Here is a 27,466-nt window from a genome sequence, read left to right as displayed (position 1 = left end):
ATTATTGTTCTCCATTACATATATTAGTTCAATTCTGCCTTTAGTTTGAATAATTTACAGATGAATATATAAGTTTGCCAAATATATTTCACGTGTCTACAACATACATGCATGAATATGCATACAATCTTCGTTTTAAGGTCCGCTTCCAATTTTAAGTAACTTGTTATAAATTCTCTACTTCCCTGACTGATTAAAGAAAGTTAACGATAGGGGTGCCTGGGTGGCTTAGTCATTAAGCGTCTGCCTTCGGCTCAGGTCATGATCCCAGGGTCCTGGGATCGAGCCCCGCATCGGGCTCCCTGCTTAGCAGGGAGCCTGCTTCTCCCTCTCCTACTCCCCCTGCTTGTGTTCCCTCTCTCCCTGTGTCTCTCTCTGTCAAATAAATAAAATCTTTAAAAAAAAAAAAAAAGAAAGTTAACGATAGGCTTTCCCTGTTTTAGGGGACATTCTTGGTGTTTTTGTTATTCTAAAATGAGAGTAATGGAAAATACTAAAAATACTAAAAAATACTAAAAAACAACAATAACAAATCTTCTCTAAGCCAAATTATACAATGGCTATCAAGCTATAATTTCACATGTTACGTTTTACATTTTCATTTCCATAGAATTATTTGGGGAATTTTAGGCTTTTTTTATCTATGTTTTTTTTTTTTTTAATTCTTCTACTGACTTTCCAACCTATCTGCTTCTTTGTGAAAAGGAAGAAGAAAATGTCTCTTCCTAATCTTATATGTCCAATTTTTTGTGAAATTAAAATTCAATGTCAAGGCCAGAAATTTTTTAAAATACAAAATTAGAGGAAAAATATCTTTTTAAATTTATCAATATCTCTCTCATGGGAATACCTTAACACATTCCAACTACAAGGCAAACTCTGCTCTTGTGCTTTTCAGTCTATTTCTGAAGGGGAATAAAGCAATAAAATAACACCAAGGGTCAATTTATATTTAATTTATAACTGTAAAATTCTTCATGATTTATATTAAATTTCAATGGCAAAAACTACCTATCTTCACTACATGTTTTTTCCTCACAGTGTTAAAACCTATGTCCTACAGATGATTTTTCAAAATTAGATCAAATTTTTTAACATACCATTGTTTTGCGTGTGAGTATTTCAATACTAAAGCATAGAGGAGGACTTTTAATGTTTTGGAATGTCCTTATATTCCATAAAAGGTATAATTTTGCCTGTTTGAATTTTAAAGTCTCTTTCTAATGAAATACACTATATAGATTATGAAAATGTTAAAGCTCAAGAGCCTAATGAAAACCAGTTAATGTTTTAATTCTTGACTTCAATTTAAGTCAACATATGTGTTTTTAGTATTTTCTCTGTTAGGCATTCTTTTAGGAGAATAATAAATATTTGCTTTTTAACACTTTTCTTGGCATACAATGTGTGTCAGACATAAAGTTAGCAAAAAGTTCAGGTACTTGATATTTTTTTGTTTGTTTTGGCTTCCTCACTGTTCTAAAACATGCTGTGAACATCTCAAATTCTAAAATGAATATGATATCATATGAAAAGGCAACAAAAAAGGTTAAAATGATTTAAAGATTTATACTCTAAAGCAAACTATGAGTCTTACACAAAAGTCAGCCACACAAGTTTGTTGGTTAATCTCTGTGTAGATGCTAGACATTTATGATGAACTCAATTTTATAAAACGGCAAGTTTAAAGAATATAATATGACTTTAATTTTTAAGAGGAGCCACAATCTTCTATGTCCATTGTGATGCACCAAATATAGTTGGATATTCTGTTTACTTTCATAAAACCTTAATACTTTTAAAAATTAGCTTCGTACAGTTTGGATTATTGTCAAACAAATACCCGATTTAAATTTTTGGTTTTAATTTAGGTTTTTAAAATCATTCCATTGATGTCTTTCAGATTAATAGGAGGAGTACCGATAAGCAATACTTTAAATTTCAAAATAATCTAGACTTCTAAGAGAATAGATTGCTTTTAATACGAGAGAACTGAATATATTCTGATCATGTTTCTTTCATGCCAGCACCACTCATTCTTCCCCTAAGATTTAGAGTGGTTTCAAGCAAGATTTTTGTAGGGAAAAAGGGTCTCTTATTTTCCTTTTATCAAAGCTGAGTTTCCTCCCGAGAGTCTTGAGCCACGGCATTGCAGATGCTGTTTTTTCGACTGGGCTCACTGTTTGGAAGGTATGCCAGTGGATCTGGTCGGATTAAGTATCTAGGAAAAGAAAACAAAGCAAATAACTATAATAGTAAATAAAGGCAAAACTAATTCACACTTACACCTTAGACTGCTGCTTCAAACGTATTTAGCTTTTAGGTAATCTAAACTGTGTCTATGCATAGCACCGGTAGAAGGATTCACTTTTTACTTGGCCTATACAATTTGGCAGGACTTGTCTTGTTTCTATACCTAAGCAGATTATGATGATGTATGCTGATGAATCAAGAATTATTATTTTTTAGTTATGGTCTGTTTCACCACCTTCATCTTATCAAAACTTTATGTTTTACTTTACTATCCTGTTGATTTATCATCCCTTTCTTTGGCTATTTTTCTAACAAGGAGACCTAAATTTCAGCTATGATCCTTCTATTACTTAACTGCTCTTAGTCTTTTATCATTCATAAATAAATCTGATCTAAATAATTTCTATAGTCTTTTTAATTTATATATTTCAGGATTCTAAAAAAGTAGTCATTTGATACATGCTCTGAAGAATAATATGCAGAGATAACCTTTTAATTATCTAGAAATTAATCTAAAATTCAGGTTCTGCAACGGTGAGCAATCATACAAAAGAATAAAAATTAATGGGGCGCCTGGGTGGCTCAGTTGGTTGAGCGGCTGCCTTCGGCTCAGGTCATGATCCCGGAGTCCTGGGATCGAGCCCCGCATCGGGCTCCCTGCTCGGTGGGAAGCCTGCTTCTCCCTCTCCCACTCCCCTGCTTGTGTTCCCTCTCTCGCTGTCTCTCTCTGTCAAATAAATAAATAAAATCTTTAAAAAAAAAAAAGAATAAAAAATGATTCTTAATTCGTTCTACTGGTAAATGGGAAAATGTTCATCCGCCAAACTCATACATTTCAATAATGTTAAAATTTGTTTTAAGAGAGATGTTTTACTTCAGACTCTATATGACATGAGCTTCCACTTCCTGAGCTTCTCTGGAATACTGTGTTGGGAACTGGGAATACAAAAAGTCACAAACCCTAACCGCTGTCCTGCACAAGATTAGTAGAGTTTAATTTAAAAAGCAGATATAAACAATAAAAATAAATTCCAAACATCACAGGAAGACAAAAAAAAAAAAAAAAAAACAACGAGAATTAGGGAATACTTTACTGAGAAGGTTGAGTTGAGCTTCTCTCTCTAAGCTTGCTCCTGATCTCTTTAGAAAATGAGTTTGACTTGGGAGAATGGTTAAACCAGGAAATAGTGGAACGTAAATTCAGGAAGAAAAGTAGAAAACAGCTAACGAAAGACTTTAAGTTTCAGGATAAAGTAGGTTCGATTTCTGTTCCAAAGGCAGTGGAAAGCCACTGACAGTTTGCTGAGAGAGGAGGAAAGTAAATGCATGTAATGCAGCATTTGAACAAAGCCTTGTTTCAGATGCAAATGAAATTAGGAATTCATAGTTTTATAATAATTTGGGAGATAGAAAAAATAAGCAGAAAACCTAATTTAAAGGGAGAACTCTAATGAAGATTGTACTTTTCCTCTTAAAAACTAAAGGAAAATTATTCATAAAATATGTTCCTTAATGAAAATGAGAAAAGGCAAATTAAAGCACTACAGTCTATTTTCTCTGATCAAATAAAAGGTGGAATTAATGTCCTTGAATCCTTAAATGGGTATTGTTGTCTATGCACACTGCTTTATAATTACTTTAAATATCACTAGCATTGTAGATTGATGAAGAAAACTAATGTGAACATTAAGCACTTTTTATTTGATAAATTGAACATGTTCCAATTTGTAAATTAAAGATGTACAACATGTTACTTTGATACATTTATATATTTTTTTAATTTTTTTTTTATTCATGTGACAGAGAGAGAGATAGAGAGAGAGGGAATATGAGCAGGGGAGAGAGGCAGAGGGAGAGGGAGAAGCAAACTCCTCACTGAGCCAGGAGCCTGATATGGGGCTCGATCCCAGGACCCTGAGATCATGCCCTGAGCTGAAGGCAGACGCTTAACCATCTGAGCCACCCAGGTGCCCCGATACATTTATATATTTTAATATGATTGCCCTTGAAATAATATTCATCATATTACATTATTATAGTACGTTATTATTAACTATATTCATTATACTATGCATTAGATCTCTATCTTTATTTCTTGTTATAAGCTTGGACCCTTAAACACCATCAATCTTAATCCCCCACCTCCCAATCCCCTGGTAACCACCTATTTTTTTATGGGTTTGACTTTTTTTTGGATTCCATATATAAATGGTATCAGTCAGTACTTGTCTTTCTCTGACACCTCACTTCCCATAATGTGCTCAAAGTCCATCTATGTTGTTGCAAACAGCAGGATATCTTCCTTACTCGTGGCTGAATAATATCCACTATGTATAATAACCACATCTTTCTTATTTATTCATCCACTGATGGGCATTTGAGTTGTTTCTGTATCTATTATTGTGAATAATGCTGCAATATACATGAGTGTACATATGTCTCAACAAAATCCTGTTTTCATTTCCTTTGGATAATATACCCAGAAGTGGAATTGCTGGATCATATGGCAAATTTATTTTTACTTACAGATTTGTCAGCTTTATCTTTTCAAAAAACTAGCTTTTAGTTTCATTGATCCTTTCTATTATTTTTCTAGTCTCTATTTCATTTATTTTCATTCTCAGTTTTTTCTTAAAGATTATTTATTGGCAGGGGGAGGGGCAGAGGGAGAGGGAAAGAGTCTTAAGCAGACTCCATACTGAGTGAGGAGCCCAAGATGGGGCTTGATCTCATGACCCTGAGATCATGACCTGAGCCAAAACCAAGAGTCAGTGGCTTAACTGACTGTGCCACCCAGGAACCCCTTGTTCTGACTTATTATTTCTTTCCTTCTGTTAACTTTGGGCATTGTTTGTTCTTCTTGTTCTAGTTCCTTTAGATGTAAAGTTAGGTTGTTTATTTGAGATCTTTTTAATTTCTTAATATATGCATTTATTGCTATTACCTTTAGAACTGCTTTTGCTGCATCCCACAAAATTTGATACTTTGTATTTTGATTTTCATTTTTTTCAAGAATGTTAAGCTGTTTAACACCAATCACCTAGTTATTTATTAGTCTTTGAATCAAATTAAAGTTGCCCCTTTATTTAAAATGAACTTTTGAAAGAAATTTTTTAGAAAACCAAAAGGTATGATATAATCTATTACCCCCAAATTCATTGATATAGCTGCAAAAGTTGCTTTCTTTATTATCACTACTAAACCTATGAGTCTAATAAAATAGTTTCTTAAATATGTATTTATGTACTACTTGTCACAGTAGGCTTTTTTTTTTCGTGATATTTATCATTGCTCCAGTTATAGTAAAACTTAATTATTTCAATGGCCACAAATACAGATCATTGCAAAAAAAAAAAAAAAAGGTTTTTTTATAGCAGTCAAGCTGATGTTTTAGCTTTAAACAAATAAAAAAATAAGAGTATCCACAAGGCAGAAAATATCATGTTTATTTTACATGTAAAATACATATTGTAACATACATATTTTATTTGTAAGTTTAAATTTGGAGGGAATTATTTCAAATTATAAACATCTATTCAATGAAAGGACATGTTTATAGACTCAAAAGGTTAACAATATCTTTCCATTCCATCAAAAATAATCATGGGAAATAATTATATTAGGTTCATAAGTTTATAATTTATTATGAAATATGAATAAGGTAAGCATAACTCCCTAAAACACACTATGAATCGGGGTGCCTGGGTGGCTCAGATGGTGGGTGTCCAACTCTTGGTTTTGGTTCAGGTCATGATCTCATGGGTCATGGGATCAAGCCCCGTGTCAGGCTCCATGATCAGCAGGGAGTCTGCTGGAGATTCTCTCCCTCTGCCCCTCCTTCCACACGCTCTCTCTCTCTAAAATAAATAAATAAATCTTTTAAAAAACTACATAATCAATATAATTATTACTACTTTGAAAAGGAGGCATAAGAAGGTTGGGATTATAGAGAGGATGGAAAATTAATAAAAATTGCCCAATTTTGTAGGTTTAAAGGAAGGAAGACATGTATAAATATGGATGCAAGAAAAACAGAGCAGTTTGTTTTATTATAGTAATATACAAAGTGAAGTCTCCAGGATGGGCAGTTAAATGCCAATGCATCATAAATATTTTCATGTAACTTAAAGTCCTCCACAAATTCAACATCACCACTGGACATAATTTTTGACAGCTGCCTTAAGAATTTAAGCAGGTGAGATCATATGATACTTGTCTTTCTCTGATTGACTTTTTTCGCTTAGCATAATACCTTCTAGTTCCATCCACGTCATTGTAAATGGCAAGCTTTCATGTTTTTTTGATGGTTGCATAATATGATCTCACTGATATGAGGAATTCTTAATCTCAGGAAACAAACTGAGGGTTGCTGGAGTGGTGGGGGGTGGGAGGGATGGGGTGGCTGGGTGATAGACATTGGGGAGGGTATGTGCTATGGTGAGCACTGTGAATTGTGCAAGACTGATGAATCACAGATCTGTACCTCTGAAACAAATAATACATTATTTGTTAAAAAAAAAAGAAGATAGTAGAAAGGGAAAAATGAAGGGGGGGAATCGGAGGGGGGAGACGAACCATGAGAGACTATGGACTCTGAGAAACAAACTGAGGGTTCTAGAGGGGAGGTGGTGGGGGGATGAGTTAGCCTGGTGATGGGTATTAAGGAGTGCACATATTGCACGGAGCACTGGGTGTTATACGCAAACAATGAACCATGGAACACTACACCAAAAACTAATGATGTAATGTATGATGATTAACATAACATAATAAAATAAAATTTAAAAAAAGAAAATAATGCTATGTACCAATAACACACACATACACACAAAAGAATTCAAGCAGGTGAAATTATCATGAATCTCATTCCCTAAAGCTCTAATATTCTAACCAGAATTATCAGATGGCAATATAAAGCATTATACTAATTAGTTGTATTTGAGGTGCATTATAAATTGTTTTCACACTGATTTTGGGTTAAAGTTATTCCTGCTGAGGTATTTTCCTATGAAGTTTTTGAAACATACTTATCTTTCTACCGTAAAATCATTCTTTTTTTTTTTTAGTTTTGTTCATCTGGAAGATGAAAAATCAATATTTTCTACATAACTAGCTTCTCTTCAAAGCTCCAGTACTGTATTTCTATATGCTTTCTAGACATGTATCTAAACTCTACCTCACCATCTTTTTTTTTTTTTTGGATGTTCATATCAAATTTATTCATAATAGAAAACTCATCATTTCTTTTTTTCCACAGCCAAAAATTCCCCTTTTCTTCCTAGAAAACTGCCTCCCTATTCTGATTTGCTTCAGTGAACCAGCATTTATTTATTTATTTGGCCATCACATAGAATTGAAATTTTTAAAAATTTTGTTAGTTAATATACAGTGTAATATTGGTTTCTGGAGTAGAATTCACTGATTCATCGCTTACATACAACACCCAATGCTCATCACAACAACGCCCTCTAATGCCCATCACCATCTAGCCCATCCCCCACCCACCTCCATCCATCAACCCTGTTTGTTCTCTATCATTAAAAGTCACTAATGGCTTGTTTCACTCTCTCCTTTTTTTCTTTCCCCCCTTCCCATATGTTCATCTGTTTTCTTTCTTAAATTCCACATATGAGTGAGATCATATGGTATTTGTCTTTCTCTGGCTGACTTATTTCACTTAGCATAATACACTCTGGCTCTATCCACATCGTTGCAAATGGCAAGATTTCATTCCTTTTGATGGCTGAATAATATTCCATTATATATATATCTTCTTTATCTGTTCATCAGTTGATGGACATTTGGGCTCTCCATAGTTTGGTTATTGTTGATAATACTGCTATAAACATCGGGGTGCATGTACCCCTTTGAATCTGTATTTTGTACCCTTGGGTAAATATCTAGTAGTGCAATTGCTGGAGCGTAGGGTAGTTCTACTTTCAACTTTTTGAGGAACCTCCATACTGTTTTCCAGAGTGGCTGCACCAGTTTACATTCCCACCAATAGTGCAAGAGATTCCCCTGTCTCCACATCTTTGCCCACACCTGTTGTTTCTTGTGTTGTTAATTTTAGCCATTCTGACAGGTGTGAGGTGGTATCTCATCATCTTATCTTTTGTATTTGATTTGTATTTGATTTGTATTTCCCTGATGATGAGTGATTTTGAGCATCTTTTCGTGTTATCTGTTAGCTATTTGGATGTTTTTTTTGGAAAAGCATTACTTCATGTTTTCTGCCCCTTTCTTAACTGGATTATTTGTTTTTTGGGTATTGAGTTTTGTAAGTTCTTTATAGATTTTGGAACCCTTTATGAGATATGCCATTTGCAAATATCTTCTCCCATTGTCACCTTTTAGTTTTGTTGATTGTTTCCTTCGCTGTGCAGAAGCTTTTTATCTTGATGAAGTCCCAATAAATAGTTCATTTTTGCTTTTGTTTCCCTTGCCTCCAGTGACATGTCTAATAAGAAGTTGCTATGGGCTGAGGTCAAAGAGGTTGCTGCCTGTGTTCTCCTGTAGGATTTTGATGGTTTCCTGTCTCACATTTAGGTCTTTCATCCATTTTGAATTTATTTTTGTGGATGGTGTAAGAAAGTGGTCCAGTTTCATTCTTCTGCATGTTGCTGTCCAGTTTTCCCAACACCATTTGTTGAAGAAACTGTCTTTTTTTCCATTGGACATTCTTTCCTGCTTTGTCAAAGATAGTTGACCATATAGTTGTGGGTCCACTTCTGGGTTCTCTATAGTATTGAAATCTTAAAGCCATGTTAGACTTCTTCTTTTCCAATTCCCACACCAATGACAAGTCTTACTCTTTGCCTTCCTAAGTGTATCTACATAGAAGCCTCCCTTTACAATCCATTATCCTAATGCTATGAGAGATTCTTATCTTCCTCATACTTTCCTAACAGCAATTTAACTGGTTTCCCTATTTTCATGCCTATTTCAACTTTAATCCATCCTGCCAATAAATTCTACTTCTTGCAATGCTCTTTAAAATATATATATATAACCTTTCCATCCCAGGCAAAACCTCCCACAAAATATATAAAGGTAGCCTTCTAATTCTTGGCATATTACTAGCTTTAGTTCTAAACCACTTGCATGGATCCATCTTATACTCTGCATCACAGAATATTCTCAGTCCTCTTAGTCTCTGACTTTATTCCTGATTTTCCTGATTATAGATACAAACACATCCTGTTGACCTCACACCCACCAAAACTTTTGGATCTTTGGTATTTGTATTATTTCAGTAATGCAATCTGGAATTAGCTACCTTAGCTCAGCAGCTCTTGATCCTGCTCCGCCTCAGGACCATGGACCTCAAGGGCAAATCCGTATTAGATATTTCTCCCCTAGGCTTACACCATTAACGGTCAAAATGCCTTTTCTAAAATCTCGCTACTTTCTTCTTCATATATCGAAGTACCTCCCATTGCCTATAAGGTTTAAACTGAGTTTAAACTCCTTATTTTGTTATCTAAAGTCCTTCCAGAGTCAGTTTTAATACACGTTTCCAATATTATGTTTAGTGAACAACAGACATGCTAGTAATACAAAGCTTTTTTACTCTGGTCAAACTGGACTCTGTAGTATTGCCAAATGAAGCACATTATGCAATCCCCACTTAGTACATTTTCTCTAGCCATTTCCCTGTTCTGGAATGTCCTGTGCTCTCCACCTACACAAATCTTATCTACTTTTCAAAGTCTAGTTCAAATCCTTATATCCTCTGTAATCACTGTAACTCACAATAATGTCTTCCTCTTTGAAATTAGAAAAGCACTGTTCCACTCAGTTGATGCTTAATTCATTAGTAAAAAAGTCATATTATATATTGCTATTAAATTTTTTATGTTTAAATTGTATTTTGTTAATTAGAGTGTAAGACTTTGAAATCAGGAAAAATGTCTTATCTCTATATCACACTTTTAAGGAAACACTAATGCAATTGTACATGCATGGCACAGAGTTTTTGATTAACCAAGTTACTACCATAGACATTTTCCTAGTAAGCGTTTTGACTTATTTTACTTAGAGCTTTTGGGAACACTAAGATATTTAGAACTAGATAATGTGGAGTATTTCAGGTTTGCCTCTGAGCTGTTCTTTTATTATTCTGCATGTTTTCTCTTATTTCTCCAAATATATATGAGCTCACAGAATACAGAATTCCTGCTGCTATTTTCTTCTTTTATACCTCTACAATTCTACAATGCGTTTTTTTTTTACAGTATTACACAGAGAAATACATAAAATGCATTTATTTATTGAACATAAAAATTAGACTTGGAGTTTATAAGCATTTATGAAACAAGAAATAAGGGACTTTAATGGTCCCTGGTTTTCTAAAAATAAATGCCTTATGTGAAATAGGAGATCAACTTACACAACATCGTTCAGCTCTAGTCTGGTATCTGGAGACGGGTTAATCAGGATGTAGGAGAGGGTACTTTGATGATCATTCATTTCATCTAGAAGATAAATAAATGCCAAGTTTGTTATACTACTTACAGAAAATTACAGGAATTACTGTAGAGCATCTAATCTTCAAACCATACAGCTGTCAACGAGAACTTGCTATAGTTTTGCCCACAGCATGATTGTGTACATAACTTTGACTATTTTCAAATTACTGTCATTGGAAATATCTGACAGGTACTCATTTTTTTTCCCAACAGATGATAAAAATAAAGTATCTAATTCTGTTCAGAACAACTACAGTTATATTCTATCCTTTAAGCTATTACACTGAAAAAGTATTTCTATTTAAGAAATATCTAGACAAGATGTTTATTAATTTATTATGTCTTCTCAATTATAAAAAATAATTGTAGTTATAGATGGCCAGATATTAATATTCATATGGGAAATTCTGTGAAAAGTCATCTGATGACATCCTGTTTAAAAAACACAACAGAAATGTATCTAAAAACCTTGAAGGCTCTAAATGTTTCACATTGTTATAGGATATACCTGATATAAGCCATCCTAATGTTTTCGCAAAATACAGACTCCTGCAGAGCAGAATTAACTATAAGTTTCAAGGGAGGTGTACTACTAAATTATTTGTTGTTCTTCTAAAACAATATGTATTTTTAAAATAAAAGGCTTTGTCTTTTTAATTTTTTCAATTCACTCTGAAAACATTGTCAGTCTTCAAGTTTGGAGAGCGAACTTGATATTATATAGGACACTGAAAAAGAAAACAGCTTTGAGATCTCAATTTTTTAGCTGCCAAGCTATGATAAGATGTAAATGTAAAGCCATGTGGACACATACTTCAATAAACATTAATCCTCCCAAGGGTGACATTTTTAGGCTGTTGAGAGTGCTGTTCAAAATCCTGCTCTAGAGCCATACATGGTATCCTTCTAGCCACTTCAGTTGCAGATAAGCTTGGTTCCTAAAACAAGGTACTAAATTTTGCAGTTTGATCCAAAATCTAAGAATATATTTCATACCAATGGAGATACATCAATACTCAAATGCATAAAGTTAAAATAAAGGTCTTTTTTAGGCCAACATATTTGACTCTGATAATTTCCTGCCCTGGAAAATCTGTATCATTTTTGTTAAATAATGTCTACCACTATGTTCATCTAACTAGAAGCTTATCACTTGAATATGTAAAATTTAATAATATTTTCAGTTATGATAGTTTAAGTTGCCATGCAGATGTGTCCTATTTTTAAAGTCTATAAATGAACATCCTTATCTTACAAGGAAGATAAACTGCAGTGTAATCAAACTTACCATAAGTTTGCGAGTAAAACTATTATAATCCTAAGATCATCGAATTTATATTTAAAAAAAGGAACATATTTGGTTGCATATCTCTAGGGTGGACACAGGAATTGTATCCTGTCAGAGGGATAGGGTTGTCAGGCCAAATAGGGAATGCCTGGTGAAATCTGAATTTCAGATAAAAATTAACATTTTTTTGGTATAAATATGTCCCAAATACTGTTTGTGGCATACTTATACTAAAACATTTATATGCTGTTTATCTGATATTCAAATTTAACTGAGAATCCTGTATTTTTACTCGTACCCTGTATTTTAAACCTGTCCATTATACCTAGGGGTAAATGGCTAACTCAACCAGTTGGAGCTCAGAATTCCAATGAATATAAAATGATGAGCTTACTTCAAATAAGGTAAAATTCCAACTCAAAACATATTGTACTGGCAGGAGATGACCAAGGTGCTTTTTCTATATAAAAAGCAATTTTGATTTATCTATACTTTTTGAGAAACTTTCCCCTTATGAGAATTTCCATAAATGCTGTACAAAGGAACAGATCCATAGTACATTCTAGAGACTTAAGCAGGATACTCTAAAATGTATCAGGTCTACTAGAAAATCTCCATCTCATTTGGCTATGTATAACTCAATTTCTTATATAAACAGTGGCATTATTGAAATTTCTCATATAAACAGTGAACATTATTAAACAATGGCATTAGAGAAAACAATTTTAACAAATAACTTCTCAGTCAATATCAATACCCAACCTCTTTCCTTGATTATTAACATAATGTTGTACTCATTTGTCTTCTGGCATGAAGTCAAGATATATCGGTGACTTGGTTTTCCTGTTACAAGTGTAAAAACTGTGGAGATAACTAAGAACTTTACAGCAGTAGATATAACTATTGTGTTGATTTTTTTTTCTGCTCAAGTAGTCTGTTTTATTTATCATTCTGAAGATTTTCATGTTTCCATGCACTCCAGAAATTGAAGGGAATGTTTTATTAATGTGCTCAGTTCAGTGGTCCTATATGATTTATATCAAGACATGGGTTACACAATCAGAACTCATCACTCATGGTTTCTTTCCCCACGCTCTCCCCCCCACCCCCACCCCTCGCTGACTTCTCCTCAGTGTTAGGTTAAAAGAAATTAAAATAAATTGCTGAGTTCAAAGTTATTCTCTCTTGGTCTTTCATGTCTGCTTTGCTGTAGAGTTAATTCTATCTGCTTTTTCTCTGTCATGCTGCTTTGTTGGAAGTCCTACAGTTCATTCTCCTCTTTGTGACTCTGTGGTTAAGAATTAGAAAGCAAGGTTTTAGGGGCGCCTGGGTGGCTCAGTCCTTAAGCGTCTGCCTTTGGCTCAGGTCATGGTCCCAGGGTCCCCTAACCCTAACCCTGCATCGGGCTCCTTGCTTGGCGGGGAGCCTGCTTCTCCCTCTCCCACTCCCCCTGCTTTGTGTTCCCTCTCTCGCTGTCTCTCTCCCTCTCTCTGCCAAAAAAAAAAAAAAAAAAAAAAGAATTAGAAAGCAAGGTTTTAAAAACCTATTGTGGTCACATATCAAAACCATATTCAACGATCTAGTTTTATCAGTGCCAAGTCTGGTATTACTCTCTATCGGTCATTCCTTATATTTATTTTTTTGTTATTTCTGAATTCTGGAAGGGAAACTGTGGTAAGTATCCTACCATAATCATCATCATCATCATCATCACCATCATCATTGGTGGCGACAAGTCCCAGTGAATTAAATAAGGCTCTTTACCAAAACTACAACATATTTAGTGAATAAAATAAAATTGCTTTGGAATATTTGGTTCATGAACCAGAATCAATATTCTATTTCCTATCAGGAAAATATGTGCTAAAAAAATCTGTTGTGAGCATATTCGATGTGTTCCTGACAAGTAATCTCTGACCCTGGCAAAATAAAAATCATTATATCATTACATATTTATATTGTTTTGTTAAAATTATTTAATCATTGATATAATTATCTTAAATGAAGCTATTCTTGTGAAAAATTAAAACAAATGTACCAAAATATTAAAAACTTTAAAAGAAATTGTATAGAGTCAAATTAAAAAATTTCTAGTAGTATTTACCAAGAAATTTATTTTGCTGTATTAATTAGCACATGCAATTATTAAGTCAAAATCTCCATAGAGCAAATATTTTGCTTAGAATGTTTCATGTCAATAGATCACATTAGAAAGGAAATGGATTTATACGCCTACTTTTCTTACAAAATATTTCCTGTTGAAGAATTTTAAGAGTACTTTATTTTTTTTAATTTTTTTAAAGATTTTATTTATTTATTTGACAGAGAGAGAGACAGCGAGAGAGAGAACACAAGTAGGGGGAGTGTGAGAGGAGAAGCAGGCTTCCCGCTGAGCAAGGAGCCTGATGGATGATGGATGCGGGGCTTGATCAGAAAGAAATTTAAATTTTACATATGATGGTGTAGATTTCACTAAATATTTCTAAAAACATATGCATTATGTGTTATGTAATTAAAGAGACATTCTAAATAATACAAAGGTATCAATAAGAGACTCAGTTAAGAACAGAGGTTCTGAAACCAGAGTGCCTGCGTTGAAATCCAGCTTTCCCAGTTACTCATGTTGAGGCCTTAGGCAAATTACTTAGTTTCTTTTAATCTCTTGTGCTGTTTTAATTTCTTGTGCTCTAAAATGGGGGGGGGAACAATAGTACTATCTCATAGGTTATTGTTCAAATTAAATTATAAATGAATAATAAATATAATTTAAAAGTAACAATATAAATATATAGTTCTTAGAATCAGTGCCTCATTTATATCAAGTGCTATATAAAGGTTTCCTATTATTGTAGCAGGCAAAATCAATCCATAACTTGTAAATAATAACCATACAGGTATTGCGATATGAAGGTGTTAGCATGCAAAGACAGGAAAGAAAAAGTGTTCAAAGAGAACATCAATGGGAAAGCTGAGATGGTTGAGTTAAAAAGCCCTTGTGGATGGACTAAAGTGAGCAAGGAGGAGATTAATTGGGGACAATGCTGAAAAGTCAAACTAGGAGCAGATCCTTTAGGGCTTTACAGACCTTGATCAGAAGTTCAAATTTTATTCTAAAAGCAATGGGAAGTCATGGGAGGGTTACAAGGGTGGGAGACTAAGTGGTATGATCTAATTTCTTATTGAATATATTACCTTACTTGGCTGCTCTGTGGAAAATTGACTTTAGTGGCTCAAATCTGGGTTCAGGAAGAGTAGACAAACAATATAGAAACCCAGGTGAAAGATGATGGTGGCTTGGGAGCAATGGAAATGGAAGATATTTGGAAGGAGGGAAGAAAAGACAGCTAGAGAACCTGAGAGAGTAGAGGTGGAGAGAGACGGGGAAGAAGGAAGGGAGGAACAAGGGAGGGAGGAAAGGAGAGACTGAGATTGTTTTAGAAGGGAGATACAACAGCATATATGGATGCTGATGCAAAAAGCAAATAAAGATGAAGATACTGATGCTGTACTAGACTGACGGTATATTTTTCTTCAGTCACTACAAGAAATACCTTATTGAGGGAAATACTCCCAGTTGCACAAGTGCTTACTTCTTCTACATAGTCCAATAATCCAAATAATCAGTAATAGCATAACCCAGCAATGATTTCATTTTTCCCTCTTCTGAATTTCTAAACACGTTACGTGTTATCCAGCTATAAAACTGGCTATTTTTATAGCATTGAACTAATTTGCTCATGTATTTCAGTTTAGTACCAAGCTACGCCTATGAATACAACTATTTTGTCAATTTTACTGAACTTACCAGTCTATTTTAGGGGGAAAAACATGGTTAGAGATAAGGATAAAACAGTCATTTTATTTAATGACCTCTATTTAAAATAATTTTCATTACCTTCCAATAATTTAGAACTATTTTGTGATACACAAGATGAATATCAGGACTCTCTTAACCTCCCTTCATATAAACCATTAAGAAATCAAGATTAGAATTAGAACAATTTAGAATTGTTTCAAATTAGTGAAACAAGTAGCATGATATAAAGCCAAGCTTCAGAAATTGTTCAGTTTCAACTCTGCCAAGAGCTACTCCATCACTTACAAGCTTCATACACAAAACTAGTTCTTGTAGGCCCAATTTTCCTTTTAAAATACAGTATTCAATATTTCCTAACCTTTTAAAATCTACTACCTTTTATAAATATTAAAAGACCAAAACCCCCTTGCAATTTTTTTAATATGATAGAGAATTCAAAAACAAAATTAATAAAAGTGAAAGTGAATAATGTCTAAGAACATATTTTTTCAATGGTGTAAAGTCCAGTTTTGCTTTGTTAAAATGCTTTCTCTGCTGTGTGTGCCCCCTCCCTGCCCCACCAAGTACTGACTTTCAGAGGTTTTTGTGTATCCCAGTGAATGGGACTTGCTCAATAAATGCTATTTTCTTTCAAAATATTATGATGACAGATACTCTATATTAAGTGATGTGGGCCAAAGTGATACAGATTGTTTACAAAGTAAGGGTTATAGGCACACCTATTTTTAAATAGAACATTAATTACATTTTCAAATGTGTTCTATATGTTTTCAGGTGAAGTACTTCTAAATTTAAAACTATGATTCTAGTTGATAATCTGAAAAAGTAGAATAAATATACTACAGAAAGTCTAAAAGATTTTGGAAAGACCACATTTATTTGTTTTATTTTTTCATTTTAACAACTGAACACACTGTTTTAAATTTAAAGATACTTCACCTGAAATAATATCTGAGACTGAAGAAAAATATATTGAACATATTACCTGAACAATTTAAAATTAACATGTTTTCCAATTTTATAGCTCTCCTGTAGTATTTCCATATGATTTATAGGAGGCATTTTTATGACAGTTAATAATCATAACTTGTCACACATGTATTATTTTGTTCTTCAGTTTAGTCAGTTAATAATGTTAACTGGACATGATTAGAGTCACAATTCTAAATCTGGGGACAGAGTAATGAAAAGGTAGGCAAAGTCCTTGTCTTCATACACCTTTTAAGCAATTTTCTTGAAAGGCAGTATGCTATGTAGATACAATCTTCACAAGAGGAGTCAGGCATCTCTAGTTATAGGTTTACTTATAAGTTAACTGTAAACTTCCTATATGATTTTAAGCATAACATTTAAATTATCTTAGGATAATCATCACTGTTCTGTTTATTTCATAGACTTGCTGGTTAAAAAAAAAGAAATTCACTAATTCCAAGTGCACAGAGTCTAGATAAATGCATACAGTAATGCAACTTATACCAGAATTAAGATAGAGAACATTTTCATAATGCCAAAAAGGTCCCTCCTGCCCTTTTATTGTCAATTGTTCCTCTCACGCCCAACCCTTAGCAATCAGTGATTTCTAGGAACAATGACTTTTATAGAAGTATGCAGTGTGTTTCTGTGTGGCTTTTTTCTTCTTCACATGTTTATCAAGCATCCATGTTACAGCATGGATCTACTTTAATATTTTTATAGCCACTCAGTTTTCTTTGGATTTATGATTGCATGAAATATATATTTTCATGCTTTTACTCTTAACCTGTTTGTTTCTTTAAATTTTTGGTGGGTTCATACACAATACAGAGTTGAATCTTGCCTCTTTTAATCTAATATGATGACTTCTGTCTTTTAATTGAAATGTTTAGTCCATTTATATTTAATATAAATATCAATATAGTTGGGTTTAAATCTACCTTCTTGGTAGTTGTGTTTTATTTTTCCCATATGGTTTTTTGTTCCTCTCTTCTCCCCTCTCTACCTTGCTTGGATTAATTGAGATTTTAAAAAATTTCTTCTTATAATCATTCCAATGTATTTGCACTATTGGGCATTGTTATATCTCTTTAATTTAGTTATTTTGTAGTTTCTCTTGGTCATCATTTGGCAAATGTTTTCCTGTGAAGAGCCAGGTAGTAAATACTTCAGGCTTTTGGGCCATATGATCTCTGTTGTATTTAGTAAATTGTTTATACTATAAAGTGAAAGTAGCCATAGATAATACATAAACAAGCAAGGATGGTTGCTTTTTTTTTTTTTAAACAAAATCAGATGTGCTATACTTGTTGCCCTTGCTCCCAGGTTTACAATATACAGCCTTAACTTCTCAGTGGCTATGCTTAAATAACATGCCACTTCATGTGTAGTATAACAAGCTTACTAAATTATATTTCCATTTCTACTTTCCTATTATTTGAGTTATTATTGTCATACATTTTTGCTTCTATATGTTCTATAAATCTTAAAATGTTTGTTATAAACAGTAAATTGTCTTTAAACAAAATGTATAAAATAAAAACATATATTTTATATTTTCTCAATATTTACATTTCTTTTTATCTTTTTTTTTTGTAATCTCTACACCCAACATGGCACCAGAACCCACAACCCCAAGATCAAGAGTCACATGCTCTTTTCATTGAGCCAGCCAGGCTCCCCTACCATTTCTTTTTAGATCTAAATTTCCACCTGGCATCAATTTCCTTCTGTCTTAAGAACTTCCTTTAATATTTCTCATAGTGCAGATCTGTTGTTGACAAATTCTCTCAGCTTTTGTTTGTCTAAAACAGTCTTTATCTGCTTTTATTTTAGAAATATATTTTTATTGTGTATAAAGTTTTAGGCAAACTATTTTTTTCAGTACTCCAAAGATATTCCTCTATTGTGTTTTGGTTTGCAAAGTTTCTGTCAAGAAGGCTACTGTCATCCTTGTACAGCTGACCCTTGAACAAGGCAAGAATTAGGTTTGCCAGCCCCCTGTGCAGTAGAAAATCTGCTTGTAATGTATGACTCCCCCAAACTTAACTACTGATAGTCTACTACTGACTAAAAGCCTTACCAATAAATAGTCACTTAACATATATTTGTATGTTGTATGTATTATATACTGTGCTCTTAGAATAAAGTAAGCTAGAGAAAAAATGTTGTAAAGAAAATCATAAAGATGAGAAAATACATTTAGAGTATTGTATGTATATTTATTGAAAATAATCCATGTATAAGTGGACCTGCATAGTTCAAATCTGTGTTGCTCAAGAGTCAAGTGTATTTGTTTTTCATTCATAAAGTGTCTTTTTTCTCTGGCTCCTTTTGAAGTTTTTCAGCAATTTTGTATACTGTGTCTTGCCATTATTTCATTTGTTATATGGCTTGAGCTTCATTGAGCTTCTAAGATCTTGAATAGAGTTCCCATCAAATTTGGAAAAATTTTGGTCATTATTTCTTCAAATATCTATTCTCTTCTTTCCTTCTGGGACGCCAATTGCATGACTACTTGGTACTGTCCCACCAGTAAGTAACACTCTTTATTTTTTCAAGGTTTTTATTTTTTCCCCCCTCTCTATTCTGCATTTTGGATAGTTTATTGTTCATTGATATTTTCTTCTTGCAACAGTTATCCTGATGTTAACGTCATCCAGCACACATTTCATTTTTAATACTGCATCATAAATTCTGACCTCTAGGAGGTTCAGTATGGTCTCTTTTATAAATTCTGACCTCTAGGAGGTTCAGTATGATCTCTTTTATATCTTTAGTTTCTCTCCTTATCATGCTTCTGTGTTCCTCTACATCTTGAGCATATAAACCATACTGTAATAACTACTTTAATATTCACATTTTTCTGGATCTGTTTCTGTTGATTGATTTTTCTACTGGAAAAGCTCATATATATGAATATATATTTTATTTTGGGTCCATCTCATTGAATTCTAGCCTGTATAAGTCTTAATTCATTTGATTCCCTTTCCTCAAGTAACAAAGTTATATGCTTTCTTTTGTCCAGAGTCTGCACACTATTGATCTATATTTTTTCAAGTTATTTAAATTGAGAACATAAATGGTCATCATAACTGGAAGTTTCTTTTTGTTATCTTAATGCAGTTAGGAAGCCATTCTCTGCCCTCTCAAAAAATATTGAGTAAAAGTTCATTCAACCAATAAACTTTTTTTCTCAATGGTAAAAAATATTTCATTTTATTCAAATTGGCCACATTCTTCTTACACACATGCTAAAACACATTTGAACTTCTAGTCATAATGATAAAGTATATGTATGTTTAAATGCAGTTGACTGCAATGTTAAATTATATAAAGATATTGATATTGAAAAATTAATGTTCTGGGAAGGACATGTTACAAATCCATGAAACAAAACTATATAGTTTTAATTTAGGGATATATGAAAAATTCATTGCCCAAATATTTCCATTTACCAAAAATCATTATCAGCTCAACAATTACCCCTTTTGAAAGTTCATTACTTTATCTATTGAGGAAACCATTGAGTTTGTTTTTTTCTATTAATATTCTATATACAGAATGAGATTAACATAAAACAAGCTCATCTATGTATCCTTCTGTTTCTGACGGCCTCCTCATGAGAATCAGTTCTGGAAATACAGAGTAACATAAAATCATCCATATTCTGGGAATCTATACTGGGAGTATATTGATTTTGCATATCAATATTCTTATACTCATTTTTATAGGAAAAAAGTAAACAACACATTTCAAAAATAATAAAAATTTAATATCAATTAATTTTGAAATGCTAAATTGTTGATAAATTTGTTACAGTGACCTCAGATACTTATATTATTCCTCCTAAGTACTAAAATCTGCAAAACATTCTTTTTTCTTCTTTTTTTTATTGTTATATTAATCACCATACATTACATCATTAGTTTTTGATGTAGTGTTCCATGATTCATTGTTTGCGTATAACACTCAGTGCTCCATGCAGAACATGCCCTCTTTAATACCCATCACCAGGCTAACCCATTCTCCCACCCCTCTCCCCTCTAGAACCCTCAGTTTGTTTTTCAGAGTCCATCATCTCTCATGGTTCGTCTCCCCCTCCGATTCCCCCCCTTCATTTTTCCCCTCCTGCTATCTTCTTCTTCTTCTTTTTTTTTAAACATATAATGTATTATTTGTTTCAGAGGTACAGATCTGTGATTCAACAGTCTTGCACAATTCACAGCGTTCACCATAACACATACCCTCCCCAGTGTCTATCACCCAGCCACCCCATCCCTCCCACCCTCCACCATTCTTGAAGAAATATCTAGCTATGGTACCTTTTCCCTCTTTGGTAATTTGCTTTAGGAAAATTTGTAAATAATTTTGTACTAGAAAAGGTACCTGACTTACTGACTAAGATTTTCGGAAAAAATTTTTAAAACTTACATAAAAATGATAATTGATTTACAAAAGAATATGAGAAGTTGATGATTGCTACTATTACTACCACTACTATTACTATTGCTACTACCACTACCTTATCTATCATAACTTTGGGTTGAAATAACAGTCCTTTCTGTTAATTTTGCTTATTTCTTTCCCATAAGAAAGAGAATGAAAGGATTAAGTCTCCTTATTGTCTTAAAAAAAAATAGTACTTGTTTAATTTGTCCATTATTTCAGGCAATTATAAAGTTACTTTAGAAAGAAACTAAGACCTTCTGATAGATGTAATGAAAGCCAGTGGATAACTAGTAGTTATCTCTTTGTCACTTAAAAGGATTTGGTTTTTTTCTACCTTGGCATTTTATCTTTTAGTAACAGTATGAAACTTACAACAATCCATGTCAAAATTGGCTAACACCTGTAGGAGCAGTCACACTAGGAAGACTTACTTGCCAATTTATACTCACTAGTGTGCGCCATTCTGTGAGCTAATCATTAAGAATCTGTCAATAGTTAGAAAGAATAATTTTGTTTTGTGAATGTGAGAGCTATTCTAAATAGATTGTTGAAGAATAATGCCAGTTATGAACATAAAGAAAAGTATAATTATTCATATTTGCAGTATAGCTTACAGATTAAAAAGTCATTTTTTCACATACATTTTATTATTTTACACCATACCCCTTTAGGAAGGCTTTATTATCCTCATTTGATGGTTAAAGAACATGAATTTCAGGGCGATAGTGACTTGCCCCAAAAACACATGGCCAGTTTGTTGTATACAATGCCATGAACTTTGAGGGGAAGTTTTAAAAAATTATAGTGAAGAAATTTCCCCCCAAAATTCAATGGAAAGCAAGCAGAATTTGTAGATTTTCACTTTAGCTATTTTACCAAAATATAGAGGTCCTCAAATTCCATCTCTCAAATCCTTGGGGCCAGATATGTTCCAGAATTGAATTTCTAGATTTAGAAAATAATATTGGTCATATCAACGTGCGTTATGTAATATCACATGAAATGTTACTTACCTTCCTGTCAAAATACCTACAAGTTTACTGCATTTAAAACATGTATTTTTCTTCATTTCCAATTACCAAAGCAAAAGGTTCCAACTATGATCTTTTTCCTGTATTTTCAACTTCTTCATTAATGGCTCAATTTTAATAAACATGCTCGTATCTCTCTGTTCTTCAAAACAAACAGTCTCGCTTCCCTCTCCACTTTCCCATCCAGTTAACTCCATATTCTCACCTCTCCTTCACAATGAAACTTCTTAAAAATATCTGCTGTGGCAGACAGACAGTTGTCTCTCAATAGAGTAATTCTTCTTGTCTTCTTTAACGTTAGATTTGGGCCACCAAAAATAAGACATATTCCTTGCCAATGGGACTTAGCTGAAATGGTGAGTGCAATTACTTCATAGTATATTTTAATTGAAGAGACCTTTCCTTCTCTGGTAATCTCCCTCCTTCCTGCTTGATGGAATGTGGACAAAATAATTGGAGTTCCCACATCTATCTTGTACGGTGACATGATTTTGGCAATAGAAGCAATAAATGGTGGAGCAATGAGATAGAACATTAAATTTCCAATACCTTGGGGTTTCTAATATATTTAAATCCACTATATTCAAATCCTTACCTCACATCATTCCTCAAGCTACTCAAATTTGGCTTGCACACATACTAATTAACTGATACTACTTTTACCAAGGTCCATCAATGATCTATCACTCAATGACACTCTTTGGCATTATTAATCATTGCCCCCTATATCTCAGTCCAATACTTTCCACCATTTTTTTCACATCATAGAACATATAACAAATGATATTTGTACTCACATTGGGGTAACAGACAAAACTGCTTATGGCTGGAAGTAACCAGCCTGAGGAGTGCCTCTGACCACCCCAGGCCCCACATGGCCTTCTGAAAGTATAAAGGATCAATGTCATGATAAATCATGTAACCAATTGATAGCATACTATCATATTTTGGGTAATTCAGTTCTAGACATTTCAGTCTCTTGTTTTTAAAAAATACTTCTTCCCTTAACATTCTTGAAATATTTTCCAAAGTTCTCTTATAGTCCTTTACCAGGGGTTATTTCATCTACTCCTACAATTTTAATTAAAATCCATATGCTCTATCAGCATATAGAGTCTTAAGTCTATATAACATCTCATTTCTTTTTCTTGAGAACCAGAGAGCAGATATCCAGCTTCTTTTACAACATTGCCTAGTTAGGACTGAGTTAAATTTATTATCTTTACCCCAACATATTTGTCTTCTTTCTCTAAGCTCAGTGAATGTCACCACCATATACTTAATTGTTCAAATGAAAACCCTCAAAAGTCATCTTTTGACTCTTCCCTTTCCCTCTCCTTTATGTCTCATATCCAAGAGGTCAAAAGTAATCTATTCATTCTTTTGGAGCACGCCAGACCTAACTCAGAAAAAAGTAGATTATGACTTATGGTTAAATCAATCATCATGCATTTTTTTAATGTATGTAAAAACATTTTTCAACTATAAGTCACTATAGAATATTGATGATATGCACAAAGAACATGTGGTGTAGTGGAAATACAAAGAGACATAGAGTCAAAAGTCGTAAGTTAAAATACTGACTTGAGTGTCTAGTAGGCTAGGAAATCATTTATATTTGAGACCCTGTTTTCTCACCTGTAAGCACTCCATTTGTTCACACATTCAATGTGCAGTTACTGGGTTCCTATGTGTCAGGAAATGTGTAATATATTGGGGATCCAAAGTTGAAAAGATGAGTAAGATATTCCCTTTCTCTCAAGGAAGGAAGACAAACATGCAAAATAATTGTTTTAAAGCACGCATCCTCAATGGAGGCAATATTGCCCCTGAGGGTACAAAATTTGTTTTTGTTTTGTTTGGTTTGGCTGAGGTGGGCAAAGAAAAATCTACTCCTTTTATGTATAAAGCACAGATGTACATACAGTAGTACTTAAATCGATAAATGGAAGATTTGTGGTATTAACTGAATGCCAGTTCTGGGCTCAGCACATTATTATTCATTATCCCATTTGTCCCTCACAAGAAACTTATAAGACAGACATTATTAATTCCATTTCACAGTGATAAAAAGAGGCTTGGAGAGGTTAAATAATTCAATGAGCCTACTGGCTGATACTAGAATATAAGTTCCAAAAATGCAGAGGTCCTATGTGAATAGGTCATTATTCTATTCCCAGTGTAGCCCAATATTATCTGTTGGATGGATGAATTATTGTGAGTTAGGAACACATGGAGAAGTCCAGAAGCTCATGATGTGTTAAATCCCAATCCTGTTTTCATAATCTTTATGTTATTAAAGGTGGCTAGTACATGGCCTTAGAATGGATTGATGGACCTATGGATGAGTAGATGATTAGAATGGGACAGAGAGAGGAAGAAAGAAAGATGAAAAGAGAGAGAAAAAAAGAAGGTGGACAATATCCATTCTTCTTTTCTGTAAGAGTTAGTGTGAGAATTAAATTAACAGATTTATTTAAAAAAAAAAAACACAGAGAATAACTAAATGCAAGGTACCTGATAGAAGTTTCATTAGCAAAAACATAATATGTTCCCTGATGATTCTCCCATGCAGCCAGTTCATGCATTTTTGTGTCTCTTAGAGTCAAACTGTTATCTGCCACACTGCTTACAGGACCAGCCTTGAGTTATAATGTTCATGAAACACAGCTGGAACTTGGATGAACAATCATTTACTAGAACTTTCCAAAAAAAGAAAGAGTAGCTGAATAATAACTAACAAAAGTACACATAAATATAGGACTATAGTTCTATAAGAAATACAATCATACTGTCATCAAATTAGCAAAGAATTATTAATATAGTTTTTAAAAGGAAGATCAATTTTTCTTTGAATTTACTCTTTAACGTAAGACCTTGTGTGATTATATTAAAATTATTGCTAACAGATTAGTCTGTACTATGTTTAAGTAAGTACTAAATAATTATTTCAATTACATATGGAATCCTGACTCCAACACATTTCAACTGTATGCCCTTGAGCAAGGTCTTTAAGCTCTAAGCTTCAAATTCTTAGGGTAAAGTGGGACACTTATCCACTCAGGGTTATGAGGAGTAATGAAAAAATACACATAAAGCACCTTGCATAGTTCTAGCAGGTTAACTTCTTTTAAACTCTACCTAATTCAATAATTGAAATTTCTCCCTATATACACTGTTTCAAGTTGAGACTTTAGTAATAAAGATGAGATGGGACAAATATAGAATGCATTCCATTTTATCCTTAACCTGCATGATATTTATATTATCTTAGCTTCTGGTTTACCCAAGTTATATATATAAAACAAAAACCACTTTATCATCTGGCTTTACTCTAAGTTGACTAAATTTCTTTTTTAAATAAAATTCATAGAGTAGTAAAGAATATATTTTAAAATTATCTTTGCATTATTTATTTAAGCTGTGCTTTTTGGTCTATATGGCAATCATAGATCAACACAGGAACTTAATAATTATTGATGCAATCTATGCTGTATGAAATCAAGTACTATTTGAGCTTCAAATTAAAGCTTTTGTAGACTTTTATTTCTGGACCACAAGAAACTAAACAAATTTTATGGATTTGGCTCATTTGTGACTGGTACATTTAGTTACTTGCCAATGCCTCAAATTCATATTATCCCAGTTCCTAGAATAAAATGTGGTTTGGGTGTGCGTGAGAGTGTGTGAGTGTGTGAGAGTGTGTGTGTGTGTGTGTGTGTGTGTGTGTGTGTGTAAGAGCATGACAGAACAGGATATAAATCTCAGCCATGCTATTAAAAAGCTAATTAGCAAGTTATTGACTAAGTTTCTTTATCTCTAAAATGGAAAAGTTTTGGAGAAAATTAAAATTAAGATAATTCATATAATAAGTTCAGCAGAGTGCCTAGAGAACTAAGCAAATACTTAATAATTTTTAGCATTTACTTTTACTGTCATCATAATTTTCTGTATTAGATATGTGTCAGTAGTTCCTTCAAACTGGCCTGTGAAACAAAAATGTGATTCTTAACTTACTAAATCTGAACCAACTACACAAAGACTATGGCAAGAATCACAAGTCCATAGCATACAATACTTTTAAAGAGCATACCATATCCCACTGTAGAAAGACCCAAGTGTTTCATTCTATTTTTCACAAGTTCAGCAAGCTCTTGTCTTTCTGACCTCCTGTAGAGGTTCAGTCGCTGCTGGGTTATTTTCTCAGCTGTTTTACCAGAGTGTTTTGGACCTTTTCTGCTCAGTCTTCGGGCCCACTGCATGCTCTTTCTCCGCAGTAAGGGATGGTCTGACTGGTCACTGGAAGTTGAGTTGCGGTGGTTGCTTCGGTGATGACTTTGTTCTTTGGAGTCTTTGGTGTCTTCCCACTCTTCTACACTGATGGATATCTGAGACTTTAAAGGAAATGGATATTGATAATTAGATATCTTAGGAACTACTGAAACCTGGAGATAGGCTAATAATTTTTGCTAATAACTTGGTATCATTATATAGCTCATGAGAATTTTCACAGAAAGAACAAATCATAATCATTGATTTACTTTGTTGTTACTAAAAATATTATTTGAAAATACATTGTTTTGAACTTATATATGAAGCAGATAAAATAGCTTTGCATCTCCAATATAAGTTTTTATGAAAGGATTTCATTTTTCATGCATCTGTTATCAAATGACTAGCTCGCATAGAGTTGTTTGGAACACAAACAAAAAATAATAATTTAAATCTGCAAATAAAGTCAATGTAATGGACTTTTCTAAATCTACAACAGGTATTTTATATGAAATTTAAATTAAGGTTATGAAAATTGTTTTACTTTTGGAATTAATAATATTTTAAAAGATTTTTAAATTATTGCTCTTTCTAAAGATGGCATTGGAATGAACTTTGTAAAATGTGAATTTTTTTTTAATTCACTCCTCTGAGCCAGAAGAAAACAAAAAGCACTTTTTATTTAATTCATACATTAATTATTCACCACATAAACCTTTTTTTGATTAAAATATTAAAACATATTTCAGAAACTGTTCTCAGTATTCTAAGTGAAAAATGTTATAAATATTAATATTTCACAAATGTATTCTAGAATCACAAATAAAACTTAAATCAGGCTATTCTCCAGAGGAAGGAAAAACAATGAACAAACTCAGAGAGTCTATTTTAATTTACTTTTTTACTACTA

General features: G+C 33.1%; 1 protein-coding gene across 5 annotated transcripts in view; it reads right to left on the bottom strand.

Moving 5' to 3' along the window:
* Window positions 1-632: 632 nt before the first annotated feature.
* Window positions 633-27,466, bottom strand: part of KCNT2 (potassium sodium-activated channel subfamily T member 2) — a 375,975-nt gene continuing 349,141 nt past the window's right edge. For all 5 annotated transcript variants that reach the window (XM_078078345.1, XM_078078342.1, XM_036084475.2 and 2 more), the window contains 3 exons: window positions 26,378-26,678; window positions 10,646-10,730; window positions 633-2,221 (listed from right to left, as the gene is read on the bottom strand). In XM_078078345.1, coding sequence (XP_077934471.1) covers window positions 2,110-2,221; window positions 10,646-10,730; window positions 26,378-26,678 — 498 coding nt within the window. In that variant the 3' untranslated portion in view covers window positions 633-2,109. The remainder of the gene's footprint in view (window positions 2,222-10,645; window positions 10,731-26,377; window positions 26,679-27,466) is intronic.

This window comes from Halichoerus grypus, chromosome 7 (assembly GCF_964656455.1).
Source record: "Halichoerus grypus chromosome 7, mHalGry1.hap1.1, whole genome shotgun sequence".
In the NCBI taxonomy this organism is placed as follows: Eukaryota; Metazoa; Chordata; class Mammalia; order Carnivora; family Phocidae; genus Halichoerus; species Halichoerus grypus.
Note: the sequence above shows the minus strand (reverse complement) of the source record. Positions and strands in the feature narration are given on the sequence as shown.